Source organism: Zootoca vivipara, chromosome 12 (assembly GCF_965207765.1).
Source record: "Zootoca vivipara chromosome 12, rZooViv2.hap1.1, whole genome shotgun sequence".
Lineage (NCBI taxonomy): Eukaryota > Metazoa > Chordata > Lepidosauria > Squamata > Lacertidae > Zootoca > Zootoca vivipara.
This window is the reverse complement of record NC_142595.1, coordinates 33,819,231-33,845,123: the sequence shown is the minus strand read 5'-3', so window position 1 is coordinate 33,845,123 and position 25,893 is coordinate 33,819,231. Positions and strand designations below refer to the sequence as shown.

The 25,893-nt window shown below is 46.7% G+C and overlaps 2 protein-coding genes across 2 annotated transcripts; one reads left to right on the top strand and one right to left on the bottom strand.

The window, feature by feature from the left end:
- Positions 1-277: 277 nt before the first annotated feature.
- On the top strand, positions 278-12,775 carry LOC118095108 (calcium-binding protein 5). Its single transcript, XM_035136090.2, has 6 exons — positions 278-340; positions 1,985-2,015; positions 3,146-3,289; positions 5,372-5,481; positions 7,586-7,733; positions 10,445-12,775. The coding sequence occupies exons 1-6, from the start codon at positions 278-280 to the stop codon at positions 10,468-10,470; spliced, it is 522 nt and encodes a 173-aa protein (XP_034991981.1). The 3' UTR covers positions 10,471-12,775.
- On the bottom strand, positions 12,758-24,570 carry PRODH2 (proline dehydrogenase 2). The gene is made up of 10 exons (XM_035137170.3): positions 23,423-24,570; positions 22,228-22,421; positions 17,422-17,542; positions 16,915-16,998; positions 16,724-16,804; positions 16,464-16,610; positions 16,142-16,308; positions 14,967-15,077; positions 13,595-13,683; positions 12,758-13,476 (listed from the first exon to the last, which is right to left on the bottom strand). The coding sequence occupies exons 1-10, from the start codon at positions 23,672-23,674 to the stop codon at positions 13,307-13,309; spliced, it is 1,416 nt and encodes a 471-aa protein (XP_034993061.1). The 5' UTR covers positions 23,675-24,570; the 3' UTR covers positions 12,758-13,306.
- Positions 24,571-25,893: the final 1,323 nt, after the last annotated feature.

The following is a 25,893-nucleotide window of genomic DNA, read 5'->3' as shown; positions in this document are numbered from 1 at the left end:
GCCCAGCCTGAGGAGTCCTGGCTGACAGCTCTTACCCTGCGGCAGATGTTAATCTGGGGAGGGGAGGAGGGATTTATTTTACAGATACCACTGCCAGGAAGAGAACAAAAAGGCCTGGACAGCAGGGGTGAGGATCAGAAGTGAGGGGGGAGAGATAATCCCCTTTCCCCTCTATAAAACATCCTCATCCACAAGAGCCATCTCTTCTTCTGCTAAAGGGGACAAGGCGTCAGAAGGACCGTACCGAGGGTGACCAGGACACGCAGCACTCAGCGCCATGCAGAACACCCTGGGACCAGCCTGCATCTTCCTGCGCAAGGGGATTGCTGAGAAACAGGGGGTATGGCAGTTGTTGGAGGGGGGAGAGACTGGGCAAGAGGGCGCAGCAGCCCAGGTGGGCAGGGCAAACAGTTTGGAACGGTCAGCCAAAGCAAGGGCCGACTTTCCATTTACCTCCGCAAGGGAAATTAAACAAAAGTGGGACCCAGTGGGATGAGGAGCTGCCAGGATTCCTGACTCAGCTCCAGGAAGGCAGGTGGACGTTTATGGTGTTCTGGGGGATCCAGGTCCTGGGAGGAGAAGCCTAGTGCGTTGGAGAAGCAAGAGGGAGATGGAATTCTATGGGCTCGATTTAACTTCTAGAATAATGGTTTGAAAGAGGCATCACGTCTTGTATGCTGCAAACTCTCGTTCCCCTTTTGCCTCTGGCAGGCACAGTTTTCTTATTTTTGTCTTTTTATTAGATGGTTTCCAAAACATGCCCCAACTTTTTGGACAAAATGACATGGTGGGAAATGTATGCGTGTCCTGTGGGGGTACCCCTCTCACAACCTATTCTCTGCCACCCACCACAGCCAAATAGATAACCTGGCTGGGTCTCTGAATGCTGGGAAAGTACGGTATGCAAGGGAAAGGCAGTTGGGGGCTACGTAAGTTGGCCTCAGGGGCGTTGGGTAGGAACTAAAACATTTGGTTACAGGGCCACGGGGGCACAAATTAACTATTGGGCAAATTAAAATGGTTGGGGGTGTCTGAGGCTCTTGTTGAGGTTAAAATAGGGAAGGGGCAGGAGATTGGGGGCGGGGAGTCTAAGGCAAAATATCTGGGACTGGGTCCTGTGAAACATCTCATAATTCCTTCCCCCTTAGTATGAATTATCTGTCCCGTCCCACCCCAGGCTCAGTAATGGAGCAGATTATGATATCTTGGTGTGCTACAGCCCTAGCATGGATTTAAAGCGTACCTTCCCCCGAACCTGAGAACTGTAGTTTACCTCTGACAGAGCCCAGCACCCTTAATAAACGACCGCTCCCAGGATTCCTTATGGGGAGGGAAATGTACTTTAACTATATGGTGTGTACGCACCCCTAGTTATCCTTTAGGCACTCAACTGCCGCCAGCTCATGGACTCACCTCAGTTGTATTTGCTTGAAGTTTCAAGGAAGGGTCTCTGTAAAACAGAAAGCACAGTGAGATGGTCTCAGCCTCTCTCCCTCTAAACATCTGCAGCTACATGGTTGTTCCTCCATGGGCTCTGCACCTCCTGGGTTTTGTCACTGAGTTTTAGGATTGTGTAGGGTCTCTTCCTCCCCCCCCCTCGCCCCGCTTCTCCGTTCCTCCATCTCACTGTGATCACTGGCTCTGTCACTCTGGGCAGCGTTCCAGTTCATTGCTGGATCCACTTTGTCCTTCTGTGTGCCTGTAAATATTGAGCTGTCAACTCAACGGGAGCATTGCTGTGTTTTTTGACAGTGCGATGCAATTATTTCGATTGGCCTTAGGGAAGAGGAGCCTTTGTTTGGGTGCCGGGAAGGGTTGGGTGGAGAGAGCGGTTTGGCAGTAGGGCTTTGTGGGTCTTGTTTTCTACAGCTCTGGAGGAAGGAGTAGTTTCTTGTGAGGTTGAGGACTGTGAACGAAGACTTCTTCATTTCCTTCCTTCCTATGTGCCTGCATCACTATGAATGACTTTACATCTGTCTTACAGGAGCGGGAACTGGGAGCAGATGAAATCGAAGGTAAGTAGGATAGGCATTTGTGATACTTTTGAGCAGCAGCTTTGGGGTTGTTGTTTTTTTAATTGTTCTGGGAAATTCTGAGGTTCTTTGGAAGATTATGAGAGATTCTTTGATGGGAAGATCAGTAACCTTTGAGCTTCCCATAAAGAGAGTTTCCCCACCATGACTGACCTTCCTCTGGTGTGTAATATGGGCATGGTTTAGGGAGAAATTCAATCCAGTTTGCATTTAATAATAATAATAATAATAATAATAATAATAATAATAATAAATTTATACCCCGTCCAGCTGGCTGGGTTTCCCCAGCCTCTCTGGGTGGCTTCCAACAGAAAATGGCAAATCTACATAGTTTGCACTTTCTGCAACAACAAGCAAACCGAATCACAGCCTTCCTTTATAAGTCACACTTCTCTGAATTTTGCAGTGTAGTTCCCCAGCTAAATAATGTTTGCAAAAATATTTTAGGGTAAAGAATGCATAAAAGTGCATTTTTGGTGAATATGACATATATCATGGGAAATTGCAGAAATGTCTAGGTTGATCCACATTGCATTAAAACTGGATATCTTTCGTGAAATTCGCACTTGAAATTACTTGAATTTCACACTAAAATGCTGGTGAATTTTCCCGAGGACCTTTTAAAAGCACAAAATGGCAAACTGATGAGAAAAGGTGGAGAACTGTGTGGAAAAATTTAAAAAAAAACTGGGGGAAAGTGAAATGGACAGATTCGCCCATCCCTAGCCATAGGGGATATTGATTGCAAACCCAGTTCATGAGGAATGATGGTGAGGCCTTAAGGAAGGGATGAGGAACTTGTGGCCCTCCATCTTATTACTGGAAAACAGCTCTCATCAGCATGACTAATAGTCAGGGACAATGGGAGCTGTAGTGCAGCAATATGTAGAGGGACACGGCTTCTATACCCTTGCCTTAAAACATACCCAGAATCTTCTAGAACATGTTGGAACTCCACAGCAGGTGCTAGAGGGTCCTTCAGCAGGCCGACTGACAGAGAAAGTGTTCCCTGAGGTAAAAACTTGGAAAACCATTGACACAGCGGTTTTCTCTACTCGGTTATTATTGCTACCCTTGCTGCTACTTTTGCTGCTCCTGTTTTGCAAAAACAGAGCTCCGTGAGGCCTTCGATGAGTTTGACAAGGACAAGGATGGCTATATCAGCTGCAAAGATTTGGGCAACCTCATGAGGACAATGGGGTACATGCCGACCGAAATGGAGCTTATCGAACTGTCACAGCAGATCAACATGAACCGTAAGTGCCTGATCTCCGAGGACTGGGTTGAATATTTCAGTAAAGAATGGTGCTGGACTGAAGATACAAGGCAGCCTTCCTCAGCTGGCGGCCCTCCAAAAGTCTTGGACTGCAACTCCCATAATCTCTTACCATGAACAATACTAAGCAAGGTCTGCTGGGAATTGTAGCCCAAAGCATATTGAGGACATCAGGTTGGGGAAGGCTGACGATGGGCTCAGGAGTCCTGGGATCACGTCCTGGGTCTCCAACGGGGTCAAACATAAAGGATGGCCACTGTCAGCTTGCCTGGGATTCAACCAGCCCTTGACTTGTCTGCCATTTCAGAGGGGAAAGAGGTTTGTGTGGAGCTGATGGTAGGCAGCAGCGAGCCAGCTTCCTGTGTGATGCAGTGGCTGGACATAAGGCTCATCCATGCTTCTGCTTGTCTTGTGCCTAGAAAGCACAGGCCCAAAAGTTCCCTCCCAGGCCTCCGACCAACTTTGGGAAAAGACAATCCCGCAGGATGGAAAACAACAACAACAACACAGTAACTAGATGTTATTCATAGCTAGAAAGATTCTGGAGTATATATGTTAAATACTCTGAACAATGGTTATATACACAATTGTATCTCATATTTAACTTTCTCTGCTTTCTTGTGCCCCCTCCCCCAATTATTTTCTCTCTCTTTTTTAATTGGGTTTCTTGTGTGGTGTTTGATTTCTGGTGGCTCTCTAGTAGCATTAGCGAGATCAATGTCTTAACATCTAAGTATATATGTGTGTGTGTGTAACAAATGAAGATACATACAAGGAGCTGACCTGTATGAGAGGCAGGTCAAAGTGGCTTTTCTCAGGATGAGAGAATGAGGAAGGAGAAGCTTTCCCTGGAGGGAGGATTCAACTCTCCGTATATAGGTGAAACTCGGAAAACTAGAATATCGTCGAAAATTTATTGCATTTCTTTCAGTAAAGCAAGTTAAAAGGTGAAACCAATATATGAGATAGATGCATGACATGCAAAGCGAGATATGTCAAGTCTTTATTTGTTGTAATTGTAATTATTTGTCATTAGGTGGGTCAATTATAAATGGAATGTAATTAGTGAAACGTAACAGTGATGTTTATTTTTGTATTATTGTAACTATTTGTTTTATTACTGTGGAATTTCCAAAAGAAAGCATTTGTAAAAATTACAAGTAAAATAAAAAATAATGTTGCATTACTGAAATAAATGCATTTTTCGACAATATTCTAATTTTCCGAGTTTCACCTGTATGTGAAGCTTAAGGTAAAATGTTGACTGAGGGTGATATTTATAATTTTGTGTTTTATGAGGATGATATGATGATCGTATGAGGATTATTATTAATGTACCTTACTTTTTTTCTCTTTAGTTTTCCCCATTTGAGATATCTATCTATCTATCTATCTATCTATCTATCTATCTATCTATCTATCTATCTATCTATCTACCCTGTTTCTCATATTTTAAGACATACCCATAAAATAAGCCATAGCAGGATTTTTAAGCATTCAAGGAATATAAGCCATACCCCAAAAATAAAACATAGTGATAGGCGCAGCAGCAATGCCGGCCGTGGCAGGAGGAGGAGGAGGAGGAAAAAAATAAGACATCCCTTGAAAATAAGCCATAGTGTGTTTTTTTGAGGAAAAAATAAATATAAGACGTGTCTTATAATATGAGAAACACGGTATCTATCTATCATCTATCTATCATCTATCTATCATCTATCTATCTATCTATCTATCTATCTATCTATCTATCTATCATCTATCTATCTATCATCTATCTAATCTCTTTAGTTTAGTTTGATTTTTTTGGTATATTAGGTTGTAAAGTATATGACTTCCCCCAAAGAATTCTGGGAACAGTAGTCTACCCCTCACATAGCTACAATCCCCAGCATCATTAACAAACTACATTCCCAGGATTCTTAGGGGGAAATCATCCACTTTAAACGTATGCTGTATATGCAGCCAAAAACTGGCTGCTGATCAGGGATATGTAAGGAAACTTGAAGGGGAAACCAAGGTATCTGAACCTTCTAAGAAATTAACCTGACTGTGGTCACTGCAGTTGGAGGGCGTGTGGATTTTGAGGACTTTGTGGAGATGATGACTCCAAAGCTGCTGGCAGAGACGGCGGGCATGATCGGACTTCAGGAAATGAGGGATGCCTTCAAGGAGGTAAGATGGACTGGGATTGGACAGGACTTTGGAATTCTATCTCTCAGCCTAGTTTCTTCTTCTCAGGGGTGGGGCAGAAATCTGATTCCGTTCTCATTCAAAGGCAAATCTAACAAATCTACCACGGTTTCCGCAGCAATGCACAAACACCCATCCCTTCAGAACCCGCACTTCCCCAAATTAGTGAGCATTAAAAATGCATTTGTTAGTGGAAATGAAATATGAAAGTGCATTCTGTTTGGGAAAATGGATTTGCAAAAATGTGTATATTGGGCAAAATTACATAGGTAAATATGCACATTAGAAGAAATTCTTACTAAAATGCTGGTGAATTTTCACGACTTAATTCCCAGCTCCACAATCTGATATGGAAATGTGGAGAAGTGGTTAAGACTAGAAAAATGAGAAACTGAGAGACACTGAAATGTACAGATTCACTTATCCCAGCTTGTGATATGTCCCCTTTCCCTCCCACCTCTCCTTCCCCAACTTCTCATTCCCCAACATCGATCCGCCCCCACCAAAAAAGCTGGGGATGGGACGTAGCACTCCACATGACTATCCCTTCTCTGCCAACCTTGCTAGTTCCATGAAAAAATAAGAGAAGAAAGAGAAAGAAACTTCCTGGATCAGACCAAAGGTCTAGACCAGGCATCCCCAAACTTTGGCCCTCCAGATGTTTTGGACTACAATTCCCATCTTCCCTGACCACTGGTCCTGTTAGCTAGGGATCATGGGAGTTGTAGGCCAAAACATCTGGAGGGCCGCAGTTTGGGGGTGCCTGGTCTAGACAATCTCTCCTACTTTACAGAAGTCCTCTGCTGTCAAGGGAACAACCCTCTATTTAAAGGGTCATTTATTTGAAGAACTGTCTGGTCCGTGTCTGATTTAAGGAAGAGAAAGATCCTTTAATTTGCCCATCAACAGTTAGCATCTGGAAGCAGACAGACAGGCACACGTTACCTGGTCGCATACATTGTGAGCTGTACTGTATTTGTATTTAAATAGTGATATGTATAAAAGCAAATTTATAAATAATAAGTTACCACACCGGAATTTTGCTCACAGCTGTGTCAGCTTTTTTTGGTGGTACATAAGTGGCCACCCTCATCTAATTCAGCATTCTATTTACTATAGTGGCCCACTGGGTGACCACAAGCAGGGCAGCAAGGCAAAAGTCTACACTGCTGCTCCTCATCTTGTGGTTTTCAGAGGTATACTGCATCTGGACCTGGAAGTTCCATTTAAAAACAAAAAAAAGTTCTCATGAAAATCCATCAACCTTTTGGTGCAAATCCTTTTGGACACTTCTTTTTTTGGAAAGCAGACGTTCATTAATATTTATACAGTGGTGCCTCGACTTACGGATTTAATCCATTCTGAAGGCACCTTCATAGGTTGAAAAATTCGTAAGTCGAAAAACGCCATTGGAAACGCGATTTCCCATAGGAATGCATTGGAAACGGAAAAATTCGCAAGTCGAAGCAACCCTATCTAAAAATTTGTAAGTTGAAAAATCCCTATCTAAAACCGCTGCGGTTTCCTTTCGGATGTCAAGACATTCATAAGCGTGAAGCCATTACCCCCATTCGTAAGTCGAAAAATTCGGTTGTCGAGTCGTTCGTAAGTCGAGGTACCACTGTATTTCCTTAATGCATTTTTCTCCATTATTTTTCATTAATATATGCTTCTCTATGCACACTTTACCCTAAAATGTGCATTTTGGCACACATTTATTGGCTGGAGCCTGGCATTGCAATATCTGGAGTAATGCAATTTTTGTAAAGGATAGTTGCGTTTTGGTTTCCTTATTGTTTTGGAATGTGTGAATGAGGCCAGTTCACCTTTTAAATGCAAACTGAATTGGGTTTCTCTCCTATCATTAATCCTGATAAATAGCCATTGATAGATCTATTCCCCTTTAAAGTGGGATCAGATTAACTGGCAATGAGTTCTATATGCTAACGAACCACTGCATGAAGAGGTACTTCCTCTCATCTGTCCTGCATCTTCTGCCATTAAGCTTCGCCCTCTTGCTCCTACTCAGATTAGGGATGCCAATTCTCACACCCCAACTAACTGCCATGCCTCTCCCTGTTTCCAGTTTGACACCAACGGGGATGGCGAGATCACTCTGGATGAGTTGTACCAGGCCATGCAGAGGCTGATGGGCGAGCGCCTGACGTCCCGGGAGATTGCTGATGTGGTGAAGGAAGCCGACGTCAATGGAGACGGGACGGTGGATTTTGAGGGTGAGATGCAATCGGGGAATATAGGATTGATGGAAAGAGATTATAGGCTTATCGGGATACAAGGTGAGAGGTTAAAAGCTTTAAAGGTCTGGGGAGATGGGATTTGGGAGCACAGGCTGAAAAGATATAGGCTTAAATGGGCTTGGATAATAGGGTTAGAGTGTTATTGGATTGCTCCAGTTGCATGGAGATGGTAGCACACAGCCCACCTGTCAAAACGGGCTGCTAGTGGTGGGGAACCAGGAGCTGGACCACCCAGCCTCCCTGCTCCACCTGCCCTGTTTGCAGCCCCATTGGTGGGGTGGTTGTGGTACCAATTTAATAAGCAGGCATTAGATAGCACACTGTGGGAGTTGTCCCACTAGGTAAGACTTAATGACCCTGAATGCTATGTTCTACCTCCACTGTCAGAGGCAGTAATGCTTCTGGAGGGACGCAGGTGGTGCTGTGGTCTAAACCACTGAGCCTTTGGGGCTTGCTGATCAGAAGGTTGGTGGTTCGAATCCCCGCGATGGGGTGAGCTCCCGTTGCTCTGTCCCAGCTCCTGCCAACCTAGCTGTTCGAAAGCATGCCAGCGCGAGTAGATGAATAGGTACTGATGTGGCGGGAAGGAAAACGGTGTTTCCATACGCTCTGGTTTCCATCATGGTGTTCTGTTACGCCAAAAGTGGTTTAGTCATGCTGGCCACATGACCCGGAAAGCTGCCTGTGGACAAACGTCGGCTCCCTCGGCCTGAAAGCGAGATGAGCACCGCAACTCTATAGTTGCCTTTGACTGGACTTAACCGTCCAGGGGTCCTTTTACCTTTTAATGCTTCTGGATTCCATTCTAGGAGAGTGCTGTTGAGCCTACCCATAGGTTGACCCCTGAGAAGAGGATGCTGGACTAAGTGAACCACTGGCTTGATCTAGCAGCCTCTCCTTACATCCTTAGGTAACAGGACATAGGTCATTTCAGAATACAGATTCTGGGGATATTTCAGGCTACTACAACCAACTTCCAGCACAAGTAAACAAAATGACGCAGGTGAAGCAGCAAATGTAAGAGCAGAATGCCCATTATTTCCCCAGGGGACAGAATTTACTTATCTTGGTTCAGTTTGGATTACATTGGTAACTCATTTGTTTAACACCGCCTACCACCAGCCGAAAAGGGCACAATAGCCAGCCTTCAGGAAGTGTAGGAGCATGCCTTATACCCAAACCAAACTATTTGTCCATCCAGGCCGATATTGCCTAGTAGTCCAGCAGGCAAACAATCGGCAGGGTCTCAGGCCAGGGCTGCCCCCATCTCGTGCTCCCTCATCCTTCTTCATTTCATTTATTTAACAAAATTTGTGTACAACTCCATGTTAACGGAACCTCTAAGCTGTTTACAAAACACAGCAACATTTCGTAGAATCATAGAATTGTAGAGCTGGAAGGGGACCCCAAAGTCCAAGTCATCTAATCCAAGGATTTGAATTATGCATAGAAGGTAGTTAAAAATAGATGTTGTGAGAATATTCAAAAGATAATTAAATTCAGCACTAGACAAAACAGAACATTAAACAAATAACGATACACCCAAAATAGTTGAATAACATCATGTGCATGTCCAGTGCAGGTTTATCTTCTTACTAAATGGAAATAACTACAAATAGCAGCAGTAAAACCGAACCAAAACCGCTTGACCAATGCCAATGAAATTTGGACACGTCACATGCGAATAAGCGAGTGTCCACATACCATTTGTGTACACAGATGACACCCCAGTGCAAGGTAAAACCCCATTTTGTGGATCTCAAAACTCAGACAGCAGACACTGCCAGGCATGCTGGGAAATAGAACCCAGAAGCTGTGTCTCCAAGGGCGGGACAGAGTGCATCCTGGGAAATAGAAGGTCGAACCTGCGTCTCAGCAACCAATATTCCTCCACAAAGGGCCACGCCGGGATCCTGCCCCTAGCCACCTACGTCGCAAAACACGTCAGCTCAGGTTTGCAGGGAACGGAGCTGGGGACTCACCTGCGTTGCAGGTGGGGGCAGGATGGGGACAGGATAGCTCAGGTTTGCAGGGAACGGAGGTAGGGACTCGCCTGCGTTGTGGCTGGGGGCAGGATGGGGGCAGGATGGGGACAGGATAGCTCAGGTTTGCAGGGAACGAAACTGGGGCCCACAGCAACGCGTGGCAGGGCAAGCTAGTATGTGAATAAAAACTCACTGGTAAAAATTTCAAAGGCATGTCTGAATAATACACATTTTGAAAGACAAGAAAGCAGGAATGACTCTAGCTGACCTTCCATTAGCAAGTAGTCCCACAGGGCAGGCCCTGCTGCACTAAACCCTGGTAAAGGTTGGCGAGATCCTGGGGGCATGGAGGACCACCGAGAGTTCCCCATCCGAAGGTCTCAGTGATCAAAGTGGAGAGTATGGAATCTGGGTGTCCTTCAAGTTGTTCAGGACTTTGTGAATTAACACAAAAGACCTGAACCTGGCCCAGTAGCAAATAGGGAACCAGGGCACCATTATTTTACATGTGAATTACACATTTATCTCCAAGGAGCAGGCGGTGGCATTCACAGCCATTTATCTCCCTTTGGATAAGCACAACAGCCCTGTGAGGTAGGTCAGGACGAGGGAGCACTCAGCAGTCTTCATAGATTTGAAGCCAGGTCTCTCTGGCCTTGCTCCCCTGCCACACTGATGTGTTTCTTGACGTTTGCCTTGCAGAGTTTGTGAGGATGATGTCACGCTGATGGAGTCGGCCACCCCTCTCTGGTTCCAACGAATATGTGAATGTATGGAGTTCAACGTCAAATCCCAGTATGAACTGGGAGGGGAGGGGTCAAACCTCCGTTTGCACAAGAGACTGAGCAGGGCAAGGAGTGGGTTGGCGGGGGGGGCGTTATTGGATCGTCTTCCTAAGAGGAGGGCAAGCATCTCACTTGGCAAAGTCCAAACCCTGCAGGAATCGCTTCTTAACGGGCAGCTGCATTCATCAAATCTATCCCACAACTGGTCCATCCAGCTCAGTTGATCCCTCTCAAACACACCCCGGAAGATCACTTCCCAGCACAACACCCTGCCTTACCTCTTCCCTCCCCTCCAGCAATCATGTACAATAAAGACTTCCTTGTATAGGATCGCTCAGGATCCGCGTGGGGTGGCTTTTTTTGTGGCACATCGACTGGAGCCGCCCGCTGCTGCCGGCATCCGCAGAGGTCAGAATAACACCCTGGCAGCTCTACGTCTGGCCCTGCCAAAAGCGGCTTATCCGCTTTAATCGCTGCTCAGAAGGGCAGCATATGGGGCAGGAATAAACAGATTAAAGAGGAAGCAGGGACCCTCCTGCGTGGGAAGGCCAGAGGTTTTCAGAAGCGGGACTTTGGCGAAGCGGGACACTTTGGTTTGATCACCATCATCAGTGTGTGGGCGGGGAGCAACGAGGGCCTAGCTTGGCACAGGATGAGGGAGCAGAAGAGCTCGGACTCCTGGCTCTTTGGCTATCCAAGCCCCTTCAAATATTGCAGCTCCAGGACTGTTTGTTTCCTCCTAATGAGCCTTTGCAGATTAAAAGTCATGGGGCTTGAAACAGCTGCTGCACTTCCACCTCTCCATTCCCCTAATCACAGTGGCAGGGAGGGTGGCAGAGGAGGAAGCAGAGCAGCGGGCAAACCCTCAAGGATGTGCCAAGGTCACTCCCGGTCAAACAGATTTAGCTCTGTCCCTGCCTCTTGGTCCTCAGGGCTGCTTCCCCTTTTAGCCCAGCCTCAAGACCACTCTGGGACGGTGCTGTGGTTACGGGGAAGCGAGGTGGGGGAGCTCTCTTAATAAAACTTACAAGGCCCATCCCAACCCCTCCCAATTTAGGTTAAGCCAAGTCAAAAAACCCCTCCCATGCCACTTCCAACCATCCAGAAACACAGGCAGGCCCCCAATCATTGTGGATGCCCAGTTCTCTTCACGGAGAGAAAAAAGACAGCCTGCCTACCATCGCCGCACTCTGGAGGGCACTACTGCAAAAATCCCTTTTTATCTGCCCTGTCTAGCACCTTTGGGCAATGTGGACCTGTCATCCAGTTATTTCTGCCCACAGAGAATCACGAAATTGTAGAGCTGGAAAGGACCCAGTCCAACCCCCATGCAATGGCAGGAGTCAACATCAACTAACCTACCTTCTCCTACGAGAGTCCAACTTGCTAAAATACAAATTTGGTGAAGCCTATTATATAAAACCCTTCTCCATCTGTGCTCCCCCCCCCCAAAAAAACCCAGCTGGCTTGCAGTTTGGCCTAGCGTGGCTCAGCACCAAACTATGCTGGGATTGGAGCTGCTGCAACAGCGCACATACTTTTCGCAGCATGCACACATAATCACAGTTTTCAAAACGCCAGCCTGTTCTCTTTTTATTTATTTAAAACATCTAATCGGGATTCCCCATTAACACAGATAATCTGATTAGTAAAAATATCCCAGTTATTGCTTGTGTGGAATTTCTTTAGCACATTTTGGGGTGGGCAGGTGGTTTGGGGTATGAACGCCTTTGCATAGCAAAAAGGCTTGTGCTCATATCCAGATTGGGTTCTTCCCACAGGCATCTATGGTTGGCCACTTTGAGAACAGGATCCTGGGTGCAGGGTGATAGGCCATTGGCCAGAAGGGCTTTTCTTATGTTCCCTGTCCCATCAACACCCCCTGGTGTGTACATGAACAGAAGCGAATCTGAATGGCTAAAGGACTCCAGTTGGTGTAAAGCTGGTTTGAGAAACAACATTTCAAGCAGTAGTGCTTTGTAACAAAGGACGGGATACTTATGCATTTGGGATAACATCATGGGAAAATGGATTAAAAACCCCGCTCTGACAATGCAGCAAACAACACAGTAAGTGGGAGCTGAAGACACCCTCGGATTTTGGGATCCGTGCTGAAGGTCTGAGGGCAGCAAGGTTAGATCTCAAGGCCACCAGCCATGCTCAAATTACCAATCTTGAATCCAGGAGCTTTGCAATTGTGTAATTGGTTATAAAAAATTAAACCACCCATTATTCTGAAAGAGAAAGCATTGCATAAGAGTTTTGTTTGTCAGTGTGTTTTCCTAAACTTTCACACACACACACACACCACTGAGATCTTCAAAATAAAAACTTCAACATTTCCCCCCCTGATTCTACCCCCTTCCCAGGCCTCACATTTCTAGCTCTTTCCCCTGTCTCATATATTTGGCAGGGGTCAGTTTTTGTCTTTCTAGAAAAATTCCTTCAGTAGCACCTTAAAGACCAACTAAGTTTTTATTTTGGTATGAGCTTTCGTGTGCATGCACACTTCTTCAGATACAGTACACTGTGTCTTTCTAGAGTTAGCGGCTCCATGATATCACAAGGTTGACAACATTAAAGCCTGTCACATCACTAAGCCCCAACCCATGAGTCTAGCTAGGGCTTTGGGATGCTGGAAACCAGGTAACTCAAGAGGGCGGTTTATTCCCTCATGAAGATCGTGAGGGAAGTGAGCTGGAGACATTGCAATGCAGGGCCCTGGTTCCATGAATAAGCATTGGGAGGTGGGGTAGTTCTTTGGGATATTTAGATTTCCTCAAGGCCGCCTCAGAACCCGTTTCCGAAGCTCCAATTGCAGCAGATCTCGCTCCTTCCGGATCCCAAGTAAGACGCTTTGGTTCTCATGAGCTCGGCGGATCAAGTAGGGGATCACTTCTTCCACAGAGCCAAAAGGGATAGATTTGTAGATGGCATAACCGGCCTGGCCTAGATTTGGGCATGAGATTTAAAAAAGAGAGAGAGAAAGGAGGTAACGATACGCAGGAGGAAGGGAAGTGGCTGGGGGTTTGGGGAGCATCCATGGGGGGGGCGGGTCCACACTCACCTAGCGCCAAGGAAACCTGATCACACATGCCCAGCAGCTGCCCAAAGCTGACCGGTCCAGCACCCTTGTCAATGCCCATCTCTGCCATCCTTAAAAGAAATAAAACAAGCACATTTCAGTGACAGGTTGGGGAGAAGTTATGAGAGTATCATAGCAGTGAACAGCATAAGCTATAAAGCTACAAAGACGCTGGCTGGTTTTTTAGGCGAGCCGCTTGCCGCTAAACCTCACCTTCAATCCCTCATCTGCAATATGGGGATAATAATAATAATAATAATAATAATAATAATAATAATAATAATAATAATTTTTATTTATACCCCGCCCTCCCCAGTCAAAACCGGGCTCAGGGCGGATAACACCAATAAAATTACAATAAGACATAAAAGAAAAGAAAACAATTAAAATACAGATTAAAATACAATATTAAAATTTAAAATGCAGCCTCATTTTAAGTAGTCCATAAATCCAAACCATGAGGGAGGAAAACACAGGGGTCAGATTGAATCCAACCCAAAGGCCAGGCGGAACAGCTCTGTCTTGCAGGCCCTGCGGAAAGATGACAAATCCCGCAGGGCCCTGGTCTCCTGTGAAAGAGCGTTCCACCAACTTGGGGCCAATACTGAAAAGGCCCTGGCTCTAGTTGAGGCCAATCTAGCCACCTTATGGCTCAGGATCTCCAGGATATTGTTGTCTGTGGACCTTAAGGCCTCCGCGGGGCATACCAGGAGAGGTGGTCCCTTATGTAGGTATGGGGATCAGCTTTATGGGGTTACTGTAAGAAACAATGGAGGTATTATTTCTACATTAACCAATTGTGGCTGTGTGTGTCGTGTACTTGTTTTGCATAATGTGAATGGGGCTTCTTTTGCTGCTATTGTCTCAGGTTTCCAATGTCCTGGATAATCCTTTCGAAGGGATGCATGTGCTGCCAGCTGTCTGCCCAGACGATGTGTGCTGATTTTTCTTTACCTCTATATGCCGACAAACCAATATTTTGCTCCCAGGCATGTCATGATAGTAGTATGCCACTTTCCTTATAGCTTGCTTTCATGCAAATAGATCTGAGAGGTGGATAGGGATTGGAGTATTGGTTGCTGATGTCACAAAGCCAGCACAATTCCACCCTGAAGCATGGAGAGAACAGTGCTTACACATACCATTGTGTATGTGTGTTGTGTTGTGGTGTGGAGAGGCTCCTTTCCAGATAAAAGGTGGCCAGTTTCCCAAGGCTATTCCCCCCCCACCCGTGGCTCCCACTTTCAGAGAGTACCCATATCTCCAAACCATCAGAACTGGTGGACATGCCAGCTGGTGCTTGTTACGTAGAAAGACAACCCCACTAACTTCCCCTCTGTGGTGGTCCCCCTACCTTTGAACAGTGTGCATCACGGACGCCTCGTTGTGTGTGGCCACGATCATCTCAAACCTTCCCCTGGCTCGGGACACTTGATCCAAACCAAAATCCAAACAGCGCTGGTAACTGGATCACAGGAGAAAGGAAGAGGGCAACAGAATGAAGCAGAGGGGGCAAAAAATGAGAGAGGTGCCACCGTGCATCAAATTTGTATAGGTTGGTTTATATGGATGGATAGGCATCATAGCTGCCAAGTACACCGTTTTCCCCGGGAAACCCCCGTTTTTACTTACCTGTTCCCGGTGGTCCCCCGTATCACTTCGTCTCCCGTTTTTCTCTGTTATTTTCTCCTGCCGGCGGCCATTTTTTTTCTGATTTGCCCTTCTATGGGCACCAAAAATGGCCGCCACCGGCTTCAAAAGTCGCATCTACGCATGACCGGAAGTGCGTAGCCGTGACTTCCGGTGTCGGCGGCGGCTATTTTTTGTGCCCATAGATGGGCAGGCCGACACCGGAAGTTGCGTTGACGCACTTCCGGTCATGCGTAGAAGCTACTTTTGAAGCCGGCGGTGGCCATTTTTGGTGCCCATAGAAGGGCAAAGCGACACCGGAAGTTACGTCGACGCAACTTACGGTGTCACACGGCTGCCGGTCCCGGATTCTGCAGTCCGGGACTTGGAAGGTAAGATAGGCATTGAAAAACCACTATAACTGATAACAGAAAAATGCAATGCGTCTAACCCAAGTGAGAATAACAGCTGCATACACACCACACATTTAAAACACACATCTCCCCACAAAGAATCCTGGGAATTGTAGATTTACCTCCTTGCAGAACTACAATTCCCAGGAACTTTAACAACGCACAGTTCCCAGGATTCTTTGGGGCAAGCCCTGTGCTTCAAATATCCTTTCAATAGATGGTGGGCATGCAGCCCAGTGACCTCAGATTGCTATCCACATGTGGTAATTAGTGATAGGCAATTTCAAGGCCACTGCTGAGCTCCCTTCTTATGGTTCTTTATCTTTAAACCAGATTTGGACCAGGCAGCCCTTCAAACAGACGGTTCTGCCACACAAAGGACCGTCCTAGGTCACACGATGGAAGGAAGACACCATAGGAAGCTTCTCTTCCCATGCCTCATAGTAATGACCCGGAGAGTAGTGGAACAGGGTAGAGTCTTCCTCACCTTTCGTTGGTAGCCTCCCAACTGGGCTGCACAGGATCAGGGTATCCTTTTTCCTTTGCCAGTTTCCGCTCCTTCTCCAGGTAAGCCCCCCGGACCAACTTCATCCCGAAACAGACACCCAAGCGCTCGGTGAGGGCGACATCCTGTTTCAACCGCTCCAAGGTGTCCTGGAGGGAGACAAGTTGGCCAAAGACCATAGCAGAACAGGAAAGCACAAAGGAGTCATTCAAGACCACTGAGTTGTCAAGGTGAGAGCAGACCTCCCTTACTTCCAGGAAGTAAGGTGGACAGAAGGAGGATTGTTTCTGGGGGAGGAACTCACCTTGAGGTATGCCTGGTATGTGTTCCAGATCCATGGATTTTGGGTGTTCCAGACAGCCATCATTGCCATGGTGACAAGCGTCAGGGCGGGGTTAATGTAGGTGTATTCTGCATCCACCAGGACACGGACTCCTTTTCCCACAGCATACTGCAGACGGAGAGGGAAAGAGGTTGAGAAGATGAGAACCAGAACAAAATGTACAGGTTTGCTCACCATAGCAAGGGCTGGGCTCCCCTACTTACGTCCTCCCCTTAGAGTACCTGCGCTACGGAATTGAGCCGCCTCAACGATTTCTTGAAATGGTGGTTCTCTTCCTGGGTCAGGCAGCCAAAGTTCAGCTCCTGTGCGGGCAGGAGAATAGTGGGAGAGAATGCACAGGTCAAATAAACTTTTAGCTCTCTTTGGAGCAAACGTAATCCACCTGGAAGGCAGTGGCAAAAAGGCTCCTCACCTCCCCTTTCATGGCAGTCACCACTCTCTCGATGCTCAGGTCCGACTTCGTCTCCTGCTCTTGCAAACGCAGGGCGATGGTCTTCTGCAAAGGGAGCAGGGGAAAGTAATCCAAAATAAAAGCAGGATAGCTCCCTTCCCTTCACAAGAATTGGGCCAGAATGAGGTCCTATGCATCAAAAATAAGGGGTGGATTACTGAGATGGTAGAATCCTGGAGGAGAGGGGGCTGGGAAGAAAAGCAAGCAAATAGTTTTAAGACATCATGCCCAAGAGGGTAATTGCACGACACTCCCCACACTGCCCAATTACTTTGCCTGCTATGTTTTATAATTCTATGGCGTATACCTATTCAGATTTTTCTTTTCAGTATAAAGTGGTACATAAATGTAACTTAAACTAGTATAAAGTTTCAGTATAAAGTGGTACATAAATGTAACTTAAACATCCGCTCAGAGTTTGCTGCCCCCGAAGCCCCGACAATCCCTCTGCCATCCCACAATACTCACGCAGAGCGCAGCTGCCATCAGCGCTGTCACCTTCAGTTGCATCATGGGATTGACGGCACCAACCGCAGACAGATCCAGGCAGGTAAGCATAGATTGGGCATTCTTGTCATACCAGTCTTCCCTGGTTGGGGCAAAGCAGATAGAATCATAGGATTGTAGAGTTGGAAAGGGCCATGAGAGTCATCTAGTCCAACCCCTGCAATGCAGGAATCTTTTGCCCAACGTGGGAATCGAACCCACAACTCTGAGATTAAGAGTCTCATGCTCTACTGACTGAGCTATCCCAAAGTCAGTGTGGAATCTCCTTCTTGTACTACCACTTCGCTTGAAAACACTCAGCAGGCAACATCCGTCAAGAGCAACACTTTCAAACTCCTAGTTTCCCTTGCAATCTGCCCCCCCCCACCTTTCACTTTCACTCTGTCCTGGTGTTCGGTCATCCCTTTGAAGCTTTTGTCGCCAGTTTCCCCAAAGAGAAGTAAAGGGCCAAATGAGATGTGTCCATTTGATAAATTCTTCAATGTTGGGTAGATGATTTGTGTTAAAGAAATAGTTGTTGCTGATCAGCAGCAGCATGGTGGGGGCCAAAGGTTATAGCCCCCTTTTCTCACACCATAAGGGACTCTAGCTTAGCGGCAGAGCCTTGCTTGCAGAAGGTCCCAGGTTCAAATTCTGACATCTCCAGGTCAAGCTGCAGAGCTACCGTTCCCAACCCACAGCTCTTAACAAACCCACAATTCCCAGGATTCTTTGGGAGAAGTCACGTACTTTAAGGTGGCTAACAATCATTTCTACCCTTCTCCATCTACTGTACTTATAGACCATATTATGGTTTGCGAAAATTACTCAAAGCAAGTCCAGATTTTGATTTGAGGATGCTGTTTTTTTAAAGTAATCTCTATACACTCCCCACTCTTTTTGGAACCTTTGGTTAGACAGTCCCCTAATTGTATCCGTCAGTTTTGCTGTTTCAAAATATTCAAATGATGAAATGAGAAAGAAACCGTTTAACAAACAGGAAAATAGACCCGCTTTGAGGAGGTAGGAAGTCTACTAGAAAAGAATAAGAATGGGAAATATAAAGTAGGGTAACGTAAGTCTGTGTGCAAAACGGATTTATGGTTATACGTTTTGTGTTAAATGTTTTGTGTTTTCTTTTTCGTTTGTTTCTTAATTGTCATTATATCATGTGTGTGTTGATGTGTTGTAACAATGAAAAACATTAAATCTCCACACACACACACACACACACACACACACACACACACATCCCGCAAATCATTATAGAGACTGTTTCAAGGCCAGCCTAACTCAGCAGGGGGACTGAACACATGCCATGCATTTAAAGATGTAGTCTACCTCCCATAGAACTACAATCCCTGCCTCCCTTTAAAAAAAAACTATAGTTCTCGCCAATGCGAGTGCAGGTGGAGGAATGTGCTTTAAAGGTGCTTTAAGTGTTTGGTATGTACACAGCCTTGGCTTCAACGTACTCTAGTATATCACACAAAATTAATCTGTTGTTTGGCTAGTTCAAAGGTGGCCATGTCTCTCTTTGCACCTGCTTTCTTTCCCAGTCAAGCATGTTTCACTTCAAGCCTGAAGTAGATCTGGATAGTGACCTCGTTTGATATTGTCACAAAGGGGGATCAGCCGTTGGTTCTTCCGCTAAGGATTTTTTTCCTAAATGTGTATCTAGAGTCACCATATTTCAAAAAGTAAAAAGCAGGGAACCACCAAAATTGTTCAGTTGTTGTTTTTTAAGGAAACATCCAAAAATGTTGAACGTGGTTTTTCAATTGACTTGCCTAAGATCCAGGACAAAGTGCCACCTTTCGGAATCCCCCCCCCAATGGATGTCAACTCTGGCTTTGAAATCCCAGTAATGCCCAGTAAAATCTGGACGTATGGCAGCCCTGATATCTTTAGGTGCCTAAGTAGGGTTGCCAAGACTCAATAGAGGACAGGACTTCTGTGCCTTTAATTGCCCTGCTCTCTTTTGAGTCTGGAAACCTTAAAGAGAAACTAGCAGACCCTTTGTTTAATTTCCAAGCAAAGGGTCTGCTGGTTTCTCTTTAAGGTTTCCAGACTCAAAAGAGAGCAGGGCAATTAAAGGCACAGAAGTCCTGTCCTCTATTGAGTCTGGAAACCCTATGCCTAAGTGATGTAATCTCCACAACCAGCAGTTTTGACAGGTGAGAGATGTGAAGGGAGAGAGTTTCAGGTCGGGGGAGGACTTTAGTAATATGGCGCCCTGAGCAAGGACAAATATTTATTATATTCACAATAATTCCTTTTGGTACTGCTGCTCTTTAAATGGATCTTCTCAGTAGGTACCTGTATAAATATAGCTGCTGTTGTTAGCCCTCTCATCTCATAGCCCCCTGCTGCCCAGGTTATTATCTACTCTTCCTTTCAACATTGAGGCTGGCACGATGAACTATTTAATTTAAGAATGTATTATTATAGCCTACCTTTTACTCAGAGTAATCCCTTTGAACTTAATGGAGCCATCACACCCATTCATTTCAGTGCGTCTACTCTGAGTGAAGCTAAGTTGGCTACAACCCTCCATATTTATTTTAAGGCAGTCTATTCATAATATTGGTCCCAGGTTGGTTGACATAGGGCAGACATACACCTGGGATTTTCACTTTTTGAAAAAGGGCAACCCTAGTTTACAAGGCATATTAAAGCCACAACAACAACAACAAAAGAGGCAGTGTAACAAAATCAATATGCAAATAATGCAAATATTAATATCAAAGCAGCAGAGGTAAGATTTTCCTTCCATGGCAGTTCTTCCAGTCAGGGAAGCCACTTACGAATCACACCAAAAGAGGACACAGATATGCATAATTTGCATAGGCTAATTTATAGGTATAAGTGATGCACCTTTAGAAATGGTTCCTATAATTAAATTAAGAACACAATGCATCTCACCATAATGAGGAAGACTGTGACCAGATGGGAGTGTTTATTGTGGGCAGCTTCTCCACACATGAAAGGTCTTTTGGTTTTGGTTTTTGTTTTTCCCCAGTGTCCACACAACACTGTTAGGACCAAAAGGCCAGCCTGCACTCCCCACCCCCGCCATTTAATCTGGATTTACTCTTTCCGCAATAAGTTTTTTTAGAAGCTGTTGCCAACAAGCCATTTGTAAATTAATCCTCCATCTGGAAGCGCTCTTACAAAGCAGACACATTCGCGGAGGATAAGTCTATGAGCGGCTCTTAATCATGTCAGCTAAATAGAACCTCCAGACTCAGGGGCAGTATATCACAGAGAATTGCCAGAGAAGGCTTTATGCCTGACAGCATTGCGCTGGCTACTGTGAGAAGCAGGAATCTGGGCTGCACGGCCCTCATCCAGCAGTGCTTTTCTTAAACTCTGAGATTGCATTTCAAAGTGGGCTGTTTTGGGGTTTCTTGCCATTTTCAGCAAGAGGTGATTTCACAAGTGTTAGATGAAAGGGTGAATGATTTATATCTTGCATTGGCAGCGGCTGCAATGTGCTGTGTGTGAAAGTACGCATCGCTACCCTTAGCACCTAACTCTGGATAACCACTTCCTGAGCATAAACCAGAGGGAAGAAATCAGGTTATGAAGACAGCTTCGTGCAGCAGATAAGGATGTGTGAATCGTTGCTTCCTCACTTGACATTTGAGCGCTTGAGCACCTCTCCCCATAGGGCTATGGTGTGAGTGGATCCAGCCCCAAGCACCTTCTGGCAGTTCCTTCACTATGAGGTTACAAGGAACCAGGTACAGGGCCTTCTTGGTAGCGGCACCCGCCCTGTGGAACGTTTCAAGGAAATAAACAAATACTGTATCTGACTTAGAAGGCAGCCTTGGTATAGGGAGGGGTTTTTTTATGTTGGATGTTTTACTGCATTTTTATCATTTCTCAGACTTTCCCATATATCAGGTAGCCATGCCACCTGAATATTTTGTCCCAACCCTCTAGACTCAAAATTTCCGTATCTTTTAGGAGTATCCAATAAAATTATTAAATTATTGTTATCCCTTACCCTGCAGAGTGCTAGCTAGCTCATTTATCCGCCAAGAAAGTGTGACACGCTCACAGAGGTAAAAGACAAAGCAAGGGCAGACTTTGGTAATCTTTTGTAAGGTAAAGATAAAGGGACCCCTGACCATTAGGTCCAGTCGTGACCAATTCTGGGGTTACAGCGCTCATCTCGCTTTATTGGCCGAGGGAGCCGGCGTACAGCTTCCAGGTCATGTGGCCAGCATAACAAAGCTGTCATTTACCTTCCCATTGTAGCAGTACCTATTTATCTACTTGCACTTTGGCGTGCTTTCGAACTGCTAGGTTGGCAGGAGCTGGGACTGAGCAACCTGTTGCGGGGGATTCGAACTGCCGACCTTCTGATCAGCAAGCCCTAGGCTCTGTGGTTTAACCCACAGAAGGCCAAAATTTGGCACCCCAAATGGATCCTCTCGATTATGGATCTTCTCAATGTTGCACCCCCTCGGCTTGGGGCCCCGTGAGAGGGAGCCGCCCGAACCACCTTAAATCCAGTGCTGATATGAATCCGTCCGGAGCTAAGCTTGAATCATATGTGAGTGGAGTACAGAGGACTAAGTGGGAAGCTGAATTAAATCCACCAGCCTTGTCCTCTGCCTCTCACCAGTTTTAGCTAAATCACGTGCCTTGCCTTTAAATCCCTGTCAGAGGACTTGTTTCCTAGGCCTGCCCATGCTTCTTCTCATAGTATCAAGGCACAGCCTTCTCTTTGGCTGGCCAAATCCTGACCTCCCCACATTTCTCATCCATCACTCTCACCCTTCCTTTGCCTGCCCCACATCTTCCTCTATGGGGACGGCAAGGAGAGGACGGATCCCCAAGTTCTGGAGCCGTCGCAGTGTTTCCTTGACCTCTGTGTGGGTTTCGCCAGCAACAAACTGTCCGTACAGCGTAAGACGGAGCACAGAGGTCCAGAGTCGGTGGCCCAGAACGCGCCGGGAGACGGAAAGGACCTGGTGGAGGGAAATAAAAGGTTTATGGAACAACTTCTACATAGACATCGACGTCGAGTCCGAAAGGCTAACAAATACTGCACGGCAGAGGCATTCAAGGAATGGGTGCACCTGCCAATTAAGGATCCATTTGGGGTGTTAAGTGGAATCGAAACTTTATGGCACAATCATTCCCTCCGTTTCCAATGTTCAGATTCTGAGCGCCGTTGCTCACATAGCCAAAACAGCAGCAGCCTTGCACAGGAGAGATGTATCAGTAGCCTTGGGGGAATCACAGTTTGCAGAAGTACCTGTACCTCAAGAAACTTTAGGGGGGAGGAAACTGAAATGGGAATGACACCCCACCAAAAGCATCTCGCTGAGGTTGAGGGTGCTCAGTCAAAACTGGAATGCTGGGGAGGTGGTGGAATGGAGCAGCTGGGAATCTTGAGGATTGCTGCATGCTGCACCAATTTGTTGCCGTTTCTGCTTGTTCCCTATAATTTTCGATGTTGGTTTTGTGTGTGTTGGTGCTTCTGGAGCCAAAATGCCCCATCAACACACAAGAGGGCGGTATCATCAGGCCGGGGAGTCCCGCAAGGCTTGCAGAAGTTCAACAAATATTTTGGGGAAGGGGACCCTATGGGAAGGGGCAGATAATGGCAAATTAGGGCTACGAATCTTCAGCACCTATTGAAATGTTGACTGGTTCCTGGAGGAGTGGGGATGGGCAAGAACCAGCAGAAATGGGAAGGGAATTGAGTGACTGGACTCTGGAACAGCAGCGCTTCCCGCTGCAACAATTTGTCGCAGACAAGGTAAAACAAGACTCCTTTTTGAATATAGTTCAGACCCATTGCATGGCTTCACCCAAAGACCCTTAAGCTACCCCACTCTCCCCAGCCACAACAGAGCACTGTGGGGCACCCCTTAAGCTACAGGTGGTGATTGGAAATGAATTTGTTGAGCAGGTGGGTGGCCTGCAGCGGTTCAAGATCCAAGCCCCCCCCCCCCGGTCTCACCGTGGGTGCTTTCCGAACCAGCCATGGGGAGGAGCAGAGCCGGAACACCAGCAGCCCCCGAGTGATCTCCCAGTTGCTCTTCAGGTGGAATACCTTCCCATCGTCCAAGTCCAGGGAAAGATGGGCAGGCATGGGGTCCTTTGCAGCAGCTTGGGGGGCTGGCTGGGGAGATGTAGATTTCGGAGAAGCCGCTTGGGGAGTCCAGAGGGCAGCCAGCCTACGGTGCAGCAAGCGAGGCCCGCAGGTCCGCATGCCGCCAGCTCTGTCCGAGGGCAGTGTAACACCTGTTGCCTATCCCACAGCCTTTGGGGCCAGCAGGAAACCCTGGCGGGAGGGGTGAAGTAGTGAAAAAGTGCAAGACCCAGCTGACAAGGTGCTGCCTCAGCAGGTTAGTGGGGGCAGGCGGAGGGGGAGCAGCTTAGTAGGGTAGAAAAACCGCTGAGAAGTCACTTATTAAACTTCAGCACTCCAAGGCAGTCAACTGCTTTATCCCATCAGAGGCAGTTTCATTTGGAGGGTACCCATTATTTGAAGGATCAACCACTTGACCACTTCAGTTTGTGGAACTGGCCGTTTTACTGCTACCACATGTTTATTCCACACTAGCAATCCATCGGTCCTTAGCTGCGATTCCTCCATTGCAGGGGGTTGGACTAGATGGCACTTTTGGTTCCTTCCAACTCTACTGTTCTGCAATTCCATCATCTTTCTGTGTGGCAGCACCTCTACTTTGGAGCTCCCGATGATGGGATTTGTAGTTCAAAGCATCTGGAGGACACCAGGTCAGGGAAGGCTGGGATGGCCAATGGTTTAGGGTGAAATTCAAGCGTTTCCAGCGTCTTGTTTCTGCAAAAGGTTGAGCCTTAAGAGGCCTGAGAAGTTCTGCTCCTACAGAATCCAGCCGCTGACAAACCACATTAACTCCCACCTACAATTCCCCCGTGGGGTGGGGTGGCACCATTCTGCGTTTCTGCCTGGAAACTCAGCATGTCAGATGGGAAGAATGTTTTTATTTAGTTTAACACACAAGCACAAGGTTAGCTGGGACATGGTCCAAAAATGGCCGACCTGGGCATTCCCCTCAGGACTGAGAGGTGTGTCTTAGGTCTCCCTGAGGAATTTATTAACTTTAATTAAAAAAGACTGGGTCACCTGCCAAAGGGGGCCCTACAAATGGGCAGAGGGCAGAAGATACAAGCCACAGTGAGGGAATTCAGTCCAAATGCTCAGAGGGCAGAAGATGCAAGCCACAGTGAGGGAATTCAGACCACCCAGAGTGGAGGCAACGCAAGACTTTGCAGCTTCTGTCCTTAAGTACTGAAGGTGATTTAGCTGAGGCCTGCCAAGATAAGGAAAAATAAATGCTTTAGCTTCGGAAGCTGAGCCAAGGGCTTAATACAGACGTCCAGCCAGGCTTACATGGAACTAAAAAAAACCCATCACAAGAAATTAGGGAGAGACATTAAAACTGCTGAAATCTGCAACGGATTGTCTCTAGGCCTGGCTAGCACAGGAATCTTGCCCACTTTTGATAGTATGTCGCTCCAGACTGTAGCCCAAAGACAGCCTGTGGCCTGTCCAACTGCCACTGGATTACAACTCCGTCGTCATTTCCCCCTTTTTAAAAAACAAGACATGGTCTGTGATCATTTTTCTTACCTTGAGCAAAATTGCAGTGCCAGGCAGTCCGATATGGACTGGCAAAGAATTACCAACACCCTTGGCAGGAGTGGGCTTTGCTAACCACCGCATGGAGTTAATAAATCAGCTCCGCTTCAGTAAGAAGCATCTCTGTCTCTCTCCTCGAGACCCCATTCAACTGAGGAGTTTGGTTTTGAGGACAAAGTCCTTTGACAATACACTTAGTGACCTCACAGAGAAATTCATCTTCCCTTCCTTGTGCTTCCCCTCAACACCCGGCGTGAAGCAGTCTCATCTGCTTTTTTTCCCTCTTTAATTAAAAAAGGTGCAGTTGTGGACAAATACCCGATAGGGACAGGTGCTGGTGTGATGGACTGGGCCTTGAAACTGTCTATCGTTCGCTTCTCCTAGCAGTGGGACTCCTGGCAGCTACAATCACTCATTCTCAGAGCTCTGCCAGGGTGGGAAACTTTTTCAACTCAAGGACAACAATCTGGGCGCCACCTGGCTCCCAGTCCCAGTCAGTGCACATCTCTCCATCCAGGTATGCAAGAGACATATTCAGGGCAGGCAAAAACACTTGGAGAGACCACAGAGCAGGTTCACCAAGGGGCACAGCCTGCAGATATGGGTTATGGCCTGGGAAGAGGGCCACAATCCACAAAGGGAGGCCAAGACACATTTGGCCCCACTGCCTGAAGCCAAAGGGCAAAGGTTGGGTGACGCCCCCAGTGACCACGTGGGACGTAGGAAGGACAGCAATGCTTTTCCTGACTCTGGTTCTCATCTCCCACGCTGCTTCTTGTGCTCCCAAAGACACCACAGGCCAG